This window comes from Tursiops truncatus, chromosome 3 (assembly GCF_011762595.2).
Source record: "Tursiops truncatus isolate mTurTru1 chromosome 3, mTurTru1.mat.Y, whole genome shotgun sequence".
In the NCBI taxonomy this organism is placed as follows: domain Eukaryota; kingdom Metazoa; phylum Chordata; class Mammalia; order Artiodactyla; family Delphinidae; genus Tursiops; species Tursiops truncatus.
The window spans coordinates 112288070-112302475 of record NC_047036.1 but is presented as its reverse complement, the minus strand read 5'-3'; the positions used below and the strand labels follow the sequence as shown (position 1 = coordinate 112302475).

The 14406-nt window shown below is 51.1% G+C and overlaps 1 protein-coding gene and 1 long non-coding RNA gene across 13 annotated transcripts in view; one reads left to right on the top strand and one right to left on the bottom strand.

The window, feature by feature from the left end:
* MACROH2A1 (macroH2A.1 histone) overlaps window positions 1-14406 on the top strand; it is an 80312-nt gene that overhangs the window by 61814 nt on the left and 4092 nt on the right. For 2 of the 7 annotated variants that reach the window (XM_033853194.2, XM_033853195.2), the window contains exons 6-8: window positions 873-963; window positions 5771-5860; window positions 8461-8635. In XM_033853194.2, the coding sequence (XP_033709085.1) occupies window positions 873-963; window positions 5771-5860; window positions 8461-8635 (356 nt within the window). Of the gene's footprint in view, window positions 1-872; window positions 964-5770; window positions 5861-8460; window positions 8636-14406 lie in introns of those variants that run through there. The other 5 variants (XM_033853192.2, XM_033853193.2, XM_019924457.3 and 2 more) reach the window with 3 other exon arrangements.
* LOC117311607 (uncharacterized) overlaps window positions 8635-14406 on the bottom strand; it is a 149901-nt gene continuing 144129 nt past the window's right edge. For all 6 annotated transcript variants that reach the window (XR_004525881.2, XR_004525879.2, XR_004525880.2 and 3 more), the window contains one exon: window positions 8635-10701. This is a non-coding gene — a long non-coding RNA (uncharacterized lncRNA). The remainder of the gene's footprint in view (window positions 10702-14406) is intronic.

The window sequence follows — 14406 nt, the reverse complement described above, 5'->3', positions numbered from 1 at the left end:
CCCATCTTCGGCCACCTTTGTAAGATGGCAGATTTCCTTACCGGGAGAGATGCTCATGCCAGAGCCCAGGCCCGACCCACACAGACTGGGTACAGTAGTGGGCTGAAGACATGAGAACTGGGACTCAAAAATGCCCTGCTTGAACTTGTTTTCTAACTGCCTTAAACAGATACTTTCTTTAAAAAGACAAAAACAAACCCCCACAAGCTAGAAAAAACTAGGATCCTGTCTATCCATAGTATATTTTATATGTAAAATACATAAAAATGAGATTGATCAGAATAAGAGGTAGGCTGGAAAAATATTTTTACACATCAAGGGGGAAAAATAAAGGCATTCCTCTGTGCACACCTATACTGTTTTCTCAGTTTTCAAGAGACGTCCCTCGAAGGTAGACAAAATGATGACCATCACAGGAATAAAAATCAAACCCTAAAAGGTGACTACTGCCGATAAAATGGAGAAACTTGTTGTTTTGGTTCGCCTGATAGTCCACGTTTTTTAAAAACAGATGCCATGTTTCAGTAGCCTTCTCAGTGGGGTGCCAGTCTCACAGGCTTTTGCGAAGTGAAGTGGGGCATTCGTTGTTTTGTTATTTCTTTTAACCTTTGGAAATGATCTCATGTGTCTGTTTCTCTTTTTTTGGACTTGTCATTCAAATGTTTAATTTAAACATGTCACATTTGATATTCCTCCTCCTCCTCTCCTCACCCCCATCCACATGTGCGCACACTTCGTGGACTGATTGCCCTTTTGGCTCATATGTTGGAATCGACCAGGTAGGCCAGCCCTGCCATTGGGGCCTTAGTAAATGTGCCTGTGCGTGGGTCTCGGTCCAACACAGTTGATATACATCTGTTTACCTGTTATAGTTGCAAGTTGTACAGGCTGACATTGCCTCGATCGACAGTGATGCTGTCGTTCACCCGACAAACACTGACTTCTACACCGGTGGTGAAGTAGGTAATGCCTAGCTGGGTGCTGCCGAGTGTGTGTGTGCATGGTCAGTCAGCCGCCGCAGACAGCTTGATCCTTTGACAGCTATGCAGGGCTGCATTCATTTCACACTTCCAGCTGTCCTGACCTTCCCCAGGTCTCCTGTCCCCGGGTTGTGAATGCGAGAACTACAGCTAACTGTCAGCCAGGTTGCATCCTGCAGCTCACAAATGGGCACACTTCTGGTTCGGAAACTGGTTCAGCAACGTTTCTTCACTGCTTCCTGAGGCACAGCTTTGTGGGAGACTGGGTTCACACGTGATTTGAGCTGCAAGCGGGATGCAGACAGATCGGCTGAGTGGCATCCAGGACCACTTCTGTGCCCCCCGTGGACCAGATACACAGGAATGCCTATGCATGGGTCTGTGTCAGAAGCGCACTCATTCCTGAGATGGCCTTCAAGCCTTAGATGCACTGGGGGGAATTTTAGCGCACTCCCACACTTAGGGGTTCTCAGGCCTTATGTGTACGAAAGCCACCTCATTCTGATGTGCTGTTCCTAGATGACTCTTGAGAAACACTCTCCTAGACCCAGAAAGCTCCTTCCTCTCCTCAGCAGCTGACACACATGGTCAGTTGGCTTCTGGCACTGAGTAGCTGAGGGTGGGGTGAGGCGGAGAGAGCATGTGGCGTGCCAAGTACTATGACTGCAGACCCGCTGCACGAACATAGATAGTGCCCTGCTTTAAGAATGTGTTGAGGGGCTTTTATAATGAGGAGGCATCCAGGTGTGATGGCAAAAAAGTACAGGTTTGGAGCTAGGTAGAAGGATCCTGAATCCTAACCTTACCATTTACTGGCTATGGGGCCTGGGCAAGTCACATAACTCCTCAATGCCTTGGTTTTCCCTATCTGTAAAATAATGATGATGAAGAGAATTATGTTAAGTCATGTAACCGAAGCACCCTGCTTCATTGCCTGGTTCATGATAGGCGCTTATTGCAAAGGTCTTGCTCTCAGGTGCGTATATGATTTTTACTGTAGGTGTGCTGGTGCTGAGAGCAGCATTCTGAGTATAGATTCAAACACCAGCTTCCAAAGAGAAGGGATGCATTTCTAGTAAGGGCAGAAGTGAAGTCATCTTGAAGGATGATGCTGTTGGGATTCACGTGAGTGTCCCAGACACTGGAAGTGCAACAGCTTAGCAATCTGTAGCTGTCCAGCTCTGTTCAGTGTCACTCGCAAAGCCTGCTGTTCACAGTCTGCCCCAGCCACTTTGATTTGGACTAATTGCTCTCCTGGGCATTTTGGATTTTGGACAAGGATAGAAAGACAAACTGGATGGAAAGTCAGGATTCGCCAAGCCTGCCAGTCCCAAATGAAATCAGGCTGTAGGCAATTAAAATAAACTCCCCTTTCCCAAGATTTTGGAGGAGTTTAAGAGCTCCTAAGTCAGGCAGCTTAAGGGAAAGATACTTCCTTTCTTAACCAAGTGAAAACTTGATGGGAGGGAAGTACTTACTCAGAGGAAACTAAATAAACGAACAGCTGAGGGCTTATCTTTCAGCCAGGAGTGACTAAGGCCTAGGTTCATCCTGCCATCCAGAACTTTGGGTGAAATGGAAATTGTGAAACTTGCTGGGCAGAAGAATCTCGCCCAGGCTCAGGGAGAGGAAGAAGGGGCCAGCCTGCTGCGGCTGTGAAAGTGTTTCCTCAGGATTAGCCACACCAGGAGGTGGAGCTGGAGGCTTTGAGGCTGGCAGGGGCCAGACGGGGTAACATGCAGAGCCAACTGTGCCCCGCCTCTGCCCCCAGAAGAGCCCAGTCCTTCCTAAACCATGAATGGAACCGGTCTCCTTGGAATAATGACAGTGCTAGTGCTTTTCTCTCTGACATGCTTGCCCTTAACCCATTCATATGCACAGGTTAGGCATGAGTAGCCTTGGTGACATGTAAGTAACTCGGGTCCGAGAGCTCGGCCAAGGTTACGTCGTACATCACTCGTGGATACTGTCACAGCAGGTCCAGACAACCTGACTGGCCAAGGAGGAAAGACGGTGCCAGGACCAGAACCCAGGTCTTCCAAAGCCCACCTCAGTGCTTTTTCTCAGCGAACCATTCCAAACTAGTACTGAACCCAGATCTCTTGCAATACCAAAACAATGATCAACCAGATTCACACATGGTCTCAATTGGTTCCAGTTCCCACTTTGATGTGTGAGAGGGGAAAAGAGGAAGCGAGGATGTAATCACTCCACTTCTCATACTTGGTGTGAATTCCTGAGTCCCGAGACTGCTGGAAGAAGGAATGCGAGTGCAGGAATGCTTAGCCCCAGTGATTAACTTTTACCCATCGAAAGTTCTTTCTAACAGTGAAATAGACCACAGGCTGAGCCTGACGTTTGTCCAAGCCTAAATTTTCGCTTAGGCTGGTTTGAACACTGATACTTATGCCTGCTTTCTAAGCATGAAATAATGCTCTTGTTCTCATGGGAGTAACACATGTTTATGCTTGGGGGCAAATAAGCCAATTGCCTTATGATTAACCCTGAAGTTAAGCCTAAAAAGCAAGAGTCTTACATTCAGAGTGTTGACAATACAGTTGAAATGGGCCTGTTTCTTGTTAAAAAGTACACGTGTGTCTACATGAACATGTGCATACATATGTGTGTGTAGGAGTCAAGTCCTGACCGGGTTGATTGCCTGCAATCTAGGGTTCAATTTTTAAGTTTGGGAAATGCATTAAGTGTAATTTAACGTGCAAATTTCACTTCTAATTAAAGCAAGATTTAATTATAAGTAAAAATTTTAAAGTAAACACTCTTCCTAAGATAAAACACCTTTAATTATAAATCAGCCCATTTTCTTAATATTTTTCTATTTCAGAAAGGAGTTGGTAGCATTAATACAACACTGATTTTACTTTACCTTCCAAATTTCCCATTTCTCCTAAAGAGTAGATAGGATAGAGAATGTGGACCTGAAATAGTCCTGCCTGGAGCATGTTTGTATCCATCCTTCAAGGTGGAGGATGGGTGAGGAGGGAAGGCCAGACCGGGTACAGCTGGGCAGCAGCATTTGGGATCCAGCAGATTCAGACTTTGGATTCATTTTTCTCGGTTGCATGGATATTTCGGGTGAACCTGTAATTGGGCCTCATTCACCTGGGTTGTACCCTCAAACTCTCCACTTCCTGGTGGGTGGAGTTGAGCCACGAGGCCCAAGCCTGCTCCCTTAAGCCCATTTGGCCACTGTCTCTGATGCTGAACTTTGTCAGAAACACGCAGAGGCTGCCACCACTGCCGGTAAAAACCTCTGAAGCGGATGTGTTTTCCCTCTGGACACCTCTGCCATTTAAAGCCCACTTCACTGCTTTCCAAGACAGGTGAAGGCTTGTGGGCAGTCTGGGCTAATGAGGAGGGACGCTGGATCCCACCTTAGGGATCCCAAGTTAATCTCTGTCTGAAAGTCAGGCCTTCTCTTAGCCGAGAGCTCCTTGTGGGTGATGGCCTGCTGCTCACGTTCGTTCAGGCCCCCAGACTTCCTAGAGTGGGGTGGCTTATAGGCAGTGCCTGCCATGAGCCCTGTGCCGTCTCATCTGTAACAGTGCCCAGGCTGTCTGCTTTTCCTTCTAGGCACTTCTGGGGTTAGTTCACCCCACCAGAACAACATGCAAATGAGGCAGGTTTCTCTAAGATAATCAGTCCTGGTCATTCCAGGGTGAATCCAAAGAGAATCTGGGCTGGTGCCTCCCAGTGCACCCTCACTGACCCATACCAGAATGTGCCAAGGGCACCTTGAATTTTCCAAGACAAATGGTGAATCTTAAGGGGAGTATGTTATCCTCTTGTGAGGAATGTACTTTAAAATGTGCACAACTGAGGAAGCAGAGCTTATGGAAGACTAAGACCCCGTTCTGGCCAAACTTAAAAGGACGATTTTGACTGCTGCTTGCTGTCCCATGCGAGACATTTAACCCGCAGACCTTATAGGTGTTGGTAATCTTATTTGGGAACTTGGCTTTCATAGCGAGAATTGATTACTTACCAAGTACCCTAATTCAAGAAGACTTGCTCCCTGCCTCCATTTGATTTTTTTTCTTTTTTAATCTGGTCCTGAACAGTTAGTCATCCTTCTTTAAGCGTACAAGTTCATCTTTAAGCTCTGTTTCTGGTGTTGCTCTCCTTTACCTAAAAGGATTTTGAATCATTTGTGTGATTAAGGAAATACTGTCTGAGGCCTTTTTTTTTTTTTGTATTCACATATGACACCAGAGCTGCAAAATAGGAACTAAGCATGGTAACAATGCTGGCCCCGAGGTGGCCAAGTCTGCATGCTCTCTTCCGGGCCTGCCGCCAAGAGGAGAGCTAGCTGCTGATGGAAGCGCGGCGTGCTTCTTCTAAAACCTCCTTATTTGGGGCTTCTCCCCAGAGACAGGGAAGAAAATCCAGGGGGAGGCATCAGCCTTGGAAGCCGGCACCATCTGCTTTCTCACGCTGATGGAAAGCATGCAGGACAGGCGTGCTTGCAGAGAACAGGCGTCTCCCATCTCCCTCGCATCTCTGGCATGTCCAGGATCACCCCGAGTCACCCCCAGATAAGAGGCAGCAAAGATAGCTCGGTGACCGGCAGTGCAGAGTGGTAACTGGCCGATGGTGAATCTCTTCGAAACTTCACTTTTCTGACTCAGCCAGGGCTTTGTTCCTGTCTTGCAGCTGTCTGGACATTTAGCCAGTCAGATCATTTTTAGTATGTAATCACCTGACATGCTAAGTGTCTGTGTGTGCCCTGAGACGCAAGGATGGCCATCTGACCTCGCCCTGTCCTTGTCTAGGAAACACGCTGGAGAAGAAGGGTGGCAAGGAGTTCGTGGAAGCTGTTCTGGAACTCCGGAAAAAGAACGGGCCCTTGGAAGTAGCTGGAGGTGAGGTGGGGAGGCACTGTGCTGATCTGGGCGTGGGGCATGCTGCCTTAGGGAAACGGTTTTACAGGACGACTTAGAATTCAGAGGTGCGTGGCTATCTCTGAGACCAGAGGCAGAAGAAAGCCTGTTAGACTTTTATCACATACAAATTGTCAGGGGAACTTAAGGGTTGTGGAAATTGCCTTTCCAAGTTTTTTCTTCATTACTTAAAATAGCTTCTAAGTGTTTGATGTCTAGCCCTCAAATTTTAAGCAGTTACAGAAGCCAAGTTCGGCAAATCTAAGAGCTGAGAAGTATAGATAGGGATACTGAGCCATCTGCAAAATTGCTGATGAGAGAGGCAAATGAATCATTTTCATTCAGCCATCTGTGTTTTTCATGGGAGAAATGTAAATACACATCTCTCATTTGCCAATTACACCTTTCCTGATAAGAGGGGTGTAAGAAGATGACTTGAAACGTGATGTGAGGAGGATTTACTGCTAAGAACTAGAGGCAGGGCACTTCTTACTGATGCCAGCCTGGATTTGGGGATTTTAGGTGGACACAGGGTTTCCCGAGCACCTGGGAGTCTGAACAGTGGGTGAGGCTGGCTCACCCCACCAGCTATGTGAGGACAGGCCACTCCCTTCCTCCCCTTTGGGCTCCAGTTTTCTCTTCTTACTAGATGGTTCCCAATTCTGTCTTTCCAATCCTGTTTGTTTTTAAAATGAATCTTAATGTGGGCATCAACAGTTACTATGTGACAGCCACACAACCTTCTCTGAGGGTACCCCAGGCCTTACCTCTCTCTCCCCAGTGACTAACGCACAAACTCCCATCCTGGGCTAGTCACGGGTCCTGGCGGGGATAAGAGGGTGGCATTGCCTTTGACCTCTGCTCTGCCAGTTCTGTTTTGCCTGCAAAGGGCATGGCATTGCAGAGAGTTGGTGGGGGCACAGTTACCGAGCTCTTCCAGGCAGTTCCCCGCTGGAACCGCCCACACTGAACAGGGAGGACACACACAGCATAAACTACCCAGCCAGGGGCTCCTGGCCTTTCCTCAGGCCCTTACTGGCACCTCTCTCTGTGCCAGCCCAGGGTCCTTCCTGTTGGTACTCCAGTTAAAGCCCATTTGGTGACCCTCAGCAGGAGGTGTGATAAGAGGTGGCCCTGATGCTGCCACACACCAAACTTGTCTGGTGACACCAGAGCCACAGCTGGTACAAACCCGTTAGACTTAGCACAGCTAAAGATATGTTTGCCTGTTTCAAAAGCAAGAACACATTTCGTTCTTGATTTTAAGATCTATTTTAGAAAATGTTTTAAAATATTTTTTAAGTAGAAAGGAAATAATAGAACATAGCCCTGTTCCGCTGTCCAAAGATAATCACTGCTAACACATTTCTTGTCCTTTGAATGCATAGTTTAGCAGTTACTTCTCACGTGGACATCCAGGTGAATTAAGCCCCCCAGTCTCAAGCCCACAGTTCTTGAACCAGTCAGCAAGCAGAGCCAGGACTCAAAATCAGACTTGTGACTCTGGCATCAGAGCAGTTGCTACTGCAGCATGAGACACCTCCCATAAATCACTCTTCTCCAGGTTCTCCTAGCGACAGACGATACCCGTTAACAGCCCAGACCCCTTGGAGAGCGCTGATGGTGTTCGTCACAAAGTGGGTTTAGAAAACACTTGGTCAAAAAAGTTTGGGTGTCTTACTGGAGCAGTGGGTGGAGACATTAGTGTGCTCCTGCATAGAGGTCTCCCAGGCAGCACTCACCAGACCCATTGGTTCCAGAACCACCACCTTTACATTGCAACTTTTGGGACAGGAATCCTGGAACATGCTCTGGGAGACATGGGCTGGCCTGTTATATATTTCCTGGTAGGAGCAGACCCAAGACCAGTGTCTTCAGATCTGACAAGAGGCAGAGAATGAGAACAAATCTGGAAAGGCAGGTCTGCTATGGAGATCTGTAGTTGGAAAAAGGCTCCTCTTCTAGGAGAGGAAAATAGTTCCATCCTAAAAGCACTGTCCAGTTAAGTCTGTCAAAACTAACAGGATCGGTTAGTCAGGGAGAAGAACAGGGCAGCAGACATGCTATCTGGGTTACTTTCCCAGGAGGTTTGTTCCGAACTGTGTCAGAGATTTATAGATATCGGTACATCATAATTAAATGCACATTAATCCACTTGAGGACAGGGCGGTTGGAGACCCCCGAAAGGCGATTAATTGGAGGCTACAAACATTCTGACACATTTGGTCAAGTTAGATGGTTATGGCTCGGCCTTCTGGGAGGCTAGGGAGAGGGTTTACTGTGACCTTGGCTAAAGTTCCTGGTGGCCACGCGTCCTAACGCCAACTTTTCAGGGGTGGGGGTTGGCTTGGCGTCCCCCCACCCCACCGCGCCACCGAGGGAGGAGACTGCAGGACAAGCAGTTTCCGGCTCGAGCTTCCGTGGGAATCACAAGGCAGCAGGCAGCTGCAGCCCTCCTGGACCAGGTGGTCAGGGGCCCCGGGCAGACGTGCTGGAGCTGGAGAGCCGGCCTGGGCTCGGCACCTAGCACACGTGCTACTGCAGGGGGACCCAGCTCACTGCTTCTGTCTTGTCCCCTCCAGCCGCTGTCAGCGCAGGCCATGGCCTGCCCGCCAAGTTTGTGATCCACTGTAACAGTCCCGTCTGGGGTGCAGACAAGTGTGAGGAACTTCTGGAAAAGACAGTGAAGAACTGCTTGGCCCTGGCGGATGACAAGAAGCTGAAGTCCATCGCCTTTCCATCCATCGGCAGCGGCAGGTAAGGGCCCACGGCCTGTCCCCCTGCGTATGCGGCCCATGCTTGCAGGGAGCTCCGACTGTGCCCATGGTCGGCTCAGGCTACTTTCAAGCACTTGCCTTTGTTGAGGAGACCGGAAGCTCGAAATCGGGAAGAACATAGACATTAAGTAATTGTGAGGGACAGTTGAAGAGATGTAGGGAGACAGGAAGCCTGAGGAGAGAATCAGACTTGAGCCGTGACAGCAGATGTCATCACAGAAGGTGACCCTCGAAGGACACTAAGACCTTAGGTGGGTGGGGAGGCGTGAATGCAGGGATACTGAGCGGGAGAGCCCCTCCCAGACCCAGCCCATATAGCTGTGTTACAGTTCTGTCCCCAAACCCCAGCATCCTCTGGGCACAGCCCTCTGCCCCTTATCTTTGTATTCCCAAGCATCCTCCACCTCCCCAAAACCTGCTTGCTCTCCCTGTGCCTCACTGCCCTGCTGCTGAGGTGGAGCTGAGTGGGCAGATACGTGAGCGTGAAATAGGGCTGGGCCTCCCCCACCTCCCAGCCCTGAAATCTCCCCAGGGAGACTCACGGAGGTTGTGGGGAGCAGCGCAACTGCCCCTAAGACAGACACACAACCCAGAGGGCCCGCACTGGAAGGGTGTAGTCCTTGAGCCGCTGATGAGGCAGGCAGGATTCAGCCACAACCCCCAACCACCCCCGCTCCCGGGTGGTGAACCCCCAGATGCCAGCACACAGCCCATCAGGTCCTGCCTGTCAGGGCAGCCCTGGGCTCGGGCTCGGGCCTGGCTAACCAGCTGCGTGATGGCATGCAAATTAACCCCCCCTCTGAATCCAGCCCCCTACTCTGTAAAATAGATGTGACCGTGCCCCCACGCAGCCTCTCAGGACTGCTCGGAAATTAAAGGAGCTCTCCAAAGGGAGCATGCTTTGAGAACTCTGCCATGATGAAGATATGAGGGCTGCCTCTGAGGCTGTGTCTCACTGCCTGCCACATCTCCACGGTCCTCCCTACCAAGGGTCTGAGCAGCAGGCCTCTGGAAGGCTCGCCCTCTGGATGGGGCACGGAAGCAAAGGGAAACTGGCCTTCAGAGCTGCCGCAGCCCCGGACTCTGTATCATCCCTGGGGCTTCCCATGGAGATCGGGAGCCTTCCAGGGTCTCTGCCATCAGTCCCTCCCAGTTCCCGAGGAAGGCGGGCTGTGCGGTGGCAACACAGGTCCCAGCACACTGACGTCCCGTGACACCGCAGGCTGCATCGCCCTCCTGGGAGAGCCTGAGTCACAGTCCTCAGCACTATTCCGTGTGTGTATAGAAAGCTGCTCTTCTCAAAGCACTTCTCTTCCAAACCCATGAGGAGGACAGAGAGTGGATTTTGCTGTTTTTATCTTGGGCAGGCCTTGTAATTCCGCTTCCCTGAACAGTGCCATCACTGAGGGTCCCACACCCCAAGTGCCAGGGACAGAGCTAGTCCGGGTGGAATTCCTGTCACATCTGCTCAAGCAGAGCTTAGTCGCTGTACCCAGAAGGCCTTGCTTACAGGCAGACAGGCACTGTGCCCCAGGGCTTCCTGTGGGCCAGGGCAGTCACACGTGACTGGTGGACCCACCAGAGGACCTGATGTGGGAAAAGATCTTCCTCTGGAGCCTCTGTCACTGCCTGCCTCCATCTGGGACAGAAGGAGCATTCCTCTGCAGTCCCTCCTGGAGGTGAGCTGTGGGCGCCGCACCTCCCCTCTCTTCCCCTCCTGGCCTTGGCCCTGGCCCTGCAGTTCCGGGCAGCCGAGGCCTCCCAGACCAGGTGCTCCTTTGTGTGAGGGCCCCTCAGTCCTCTCTGCACGGACAGTGGGCTCTCTTCTGGGACTTACTAGCACAAAGAAGCTGGTGTTGGGGGAGGGGCCCTGAGCAGAGGACAGGTGAACACGCACACGGCCCCCAGCCTCGCGTTCCCACACTCACTCCGCCCTGTGCCGAGCTCTGCAGGGACATCCAGAGCTGACACGATTGTTGTTCTGGACTGCCATCTATGTTTCCCGTCACCATACATCTTCATTCCGTTCGCTTCTGCCAAAAGCATCTGTTGAGCATCATTTTAAAAGTCAATGCCATTTAAATGCCTGTTGAAAGCAGAGCTGACAGAGCTAGAGCATCTAACAAACAGCCTTTTTCAGTCGGCTCTAAGAGCACCTGGCGAAGACGAGCATCCTTCATAAGCTGGTAAGCCAGCACCCAGCAGGTTAAACTTTCCCAGGAACTGTGGAGAGGTGTATAGGTGCCCGATTCAGTCCCAGAGTCAATTCAAGACCTTTTTTTTTTTTACAAAGTGCTTTTGGATCTGAGCATAATTAGCTAACTTCCTGCTTCTCCCACCTTCCCAGCCCCCCACCTCCCATGGAAGTTCTGTTCTTCAGCACTGCGCTGCTGTGTGACCTTTGGTAAATGAATCACCCTCTCTGTCCCTGGCCTGCCTTATCAGCTAGTGAGGCTAAGGGACTGCCCTTCCTCACACACGGTTCTGAGGCTCAGTTAATTAGTGTTTCGGAGGCACTTTGATCTGCTCTGATGAAAGGTGCTTCCGAGGAGAGAAGCAATAGGAGCCTTTATTGGAGGTAATAATTTCATGCTCTTTCATATGACTGGTGGGAAATTTTTAATTGAAGCGTAAAAGTCATGCCCATAAAAGAGCATCTGTTATTACAAACTTATTTACATTTTTCACGGAGTAAAAAGTTTTAAAAAATAATCAGTTGAAAGCTTTTAAGAGGGCGGAATGCCAAAGTCAAGCACATGTGCATAGCCACCCAGCCCCACATCTGTCGGGCAGACCTTGCCCCACAGAGCCGTGTACACAGCTGCCCTCTCTTTCATGAGCAAAGACTGGGATTATACCAGAGCCGGCCAGTAAATCACAGTGGGGTTTAGGAGGGGAAATAAAACAGCTTGTTTGTGGCATCCAGTGTCTCTGGCATAAAAGTCATGTTGGAATTAAAACAATATAAATGCAAAACATGTTGGTAAAGAGCTGTGGGATCACTTTCTCTCAGCTGAGGCCCGGCATCTTGGGCATGTGGACGATGACCACAGCCCTACAACTCCCTTCCTCCAGCCCATCGGCCCCCAAGACTGGGGGCCAATCTTAAAGCCCACTGGAGGCAAATGAGACCCGGGGTGTAACCCTGGCCTCGGGAAACCACCTCTGGCATCCGGACCTCCTGTCCTTGGGCATCCTGGTCACAATATTGATGGATACCCCACTCCCTCCGACATTAGGGGACGACCCCTCTCCAGAGAGGCGGTACTTGGGGAATAGCTAGTTTGGGGCTTTGGTTAAACTCTGCTTAGATTTATGAGCCTAAAAGGAAAGCCAGTTTGTTTTCTTGAAGCTACCACTTGTGGGTATTCATTGAGTCCCAGGCACTGTGCTAATCCCTTCGTCTGCAGTATCTCACAACCCCACAAAGTGAGCAGCACTATTAATTCCACTCAAAGGCAAAGACACAGAAGCTTAGAGGGGTCAAGTCACTCACCAGAGGTCACACGGCGTGTACTTGGTAGAGCCAGAATTTGCTCAGAGGTCCTTGGCCTCAGTGCTCTCGGTATTAGGCACACGGAACCCCTGCCTCCTGTCCCCATTGGTCAACAGACCCACCTCCGAGCATCCTGCCAGAGGATCACCCCACTGCCTCTGCGCTCTCTGTGTGAGTGGATTCTAGAGAACCTTGGAAACACCTCTTGGAATTCCCTGACCTGCCCAGGCAGAGCTGTCAGCCTCCCTACCCCCTCGGTGTGGGCCTCAGAAGACAAATATAAAGGACAGAGACAAACTGAATTGGGGAGAATTACTTACTAACCCAAAACACGTGAGCCCTGGAGTGAGCGAAGGTAAGAGGCCTCTGTTGGGTTGTGCTGCCCCGGCCTCGCTCTAGCTTTGGAGGCATTGGGCCCATCACCATCCCCTTCTGAATTTTAGCTTCACCCTCTTCTAACCCACTGCTCTCAGCTCAGGGCCTTGATAGCCTCCCCTTTACCTCTGGATGGGGTAGTCTCTGGCTGGGCAGTTACTCAAAGCCAGACAGAACACAGGAACGCCCAGGAGCACAGTGTGCGGGAAACCTAATCCCAGCAGAGGAGGGTCCACGTGGGGTGACAGACATTTTGCCCACGTCACCCAGGCTGCCAAGACGCCCTGCCCTGTCCATCTCCCAAACAGCCCAGACCATTAGACAGGTGGCCTGGTCCAGCAAAAAAAAAAAAGCAGAGTCCATCTAGAATCTGCTTTAACTCCTATTTAGCCTTCAGGGTCAGGCTCCTAAACTTGCTCCTCCAGAGGATCCATCCACACTTTCCAACCCCCAGGACACAGCCTCTCCTCACGGCAATCTCCGGGTCCCTGATCAGCCGGCTCAGCACAGCCCCCGGCCTGGAGTCCTTAGCATCTGCCCTGTCCCGCCCTGGAGGCTGAGCTCACCAGGAGCAGGGATGAGGAGGGGCCCAGCACAGCTGGAGGGAGCAAATCCTCTTCTGTGTTGTGGCCCTGTGAACGCACGTCTCTGCCATCAGATGGGACAGTGGACAAGCAACCAATGTGTACAGCCCCCGGCCATCACTGAGCAGGTGACCCAGGAGGGCACCAGGCGGGAGGTAGCCCATGGGGTCCCCTTGCAACAGCCAGGGAAACAGGTCTGAGACACTTGGGAAAGGCTGTTGCAGACACAGCTGGAGCGACTTCAGGGGGAAGCTCAGACACCTTCTTAGCCGGGTCAAGGCAATAAAAAAGGTCTAAGTCTAAGATAAACTCCATGTGGGGTGGGAAGCGCTTGGCCGCAGGGGGACTTAAGACATTTGGCGTGAGCACAGCTGGCAGGGTCAGGAGCCGAATGGGAACAGGAGGGGCACCCATCTCACGGGGAGCCGCGTCTGCATCACCACCACTGTCGTCATTGCCATCGCCAAGCAGTACCTAGTTTCCAGTGGAGAAAACTAATGCCGAGAGAGGTGAACGCCTGCTCCCGAGGGCAGCTAAGATTGAAACTGGAATCTGACTGGAGTGCAGAAGCCCTTGCTCTAATGCACCTTGAGGAGGGGCCATCTGGTCTCATCCAGAAGGCGGACACGGTACAGCGGTAGAACAGAGTGACCGTCACAGAAGCAGTAAGCCTGAGATGGGGAGGACGGCACAAAGACCTGACCAGAAGGGCTGTGGTTATTCAACAAAAGAACCCAGCCAGCCAGCCAGGAAGCCACAAGATGAGTGAGACGTGTAGGCAAGCCGCTCTCCTCAAGCTGCTCAGTACTGCACCAGGGGACCCCAACAGAGCCCCTGCCACACCGCAGCATGCCCGTGGCCCTCCAAGAGAACGGGACATCTCAGACCCGGGCAGCAGCCCTCTGGGGCCCTGATGCTGACTTTGTCAGCACAGGGAAGCAGCAAAGATAGCAGCAGTCACCCAGTCCCAGCTGTCATGGGGTCGGGTTGGGAAGGCCATTTTCCACTGTGTGGGCCTTTAGAAAGACCCTTCGAGACTACCCACTTTAGAGACGACACTGTCGATTGAGGGCTCTCTGTACAGTATTTTGTTCGATACACACAGCCTCCCCAGGTAATAAATACTTGATTACCTACCCCATTTCACCAGGTGGGGAAACAAGGCACAGAGACAGGGCCCAGACGCAAATCCCGTGTGGCTCCAGGCCACTGCGTGTGCCACAGCTGCCCCGTTTTGAGGGTGCAGGGCCTCTGCATGTAAAGCACGCTTGTGAAAGCATCCACGTCTACATTCCA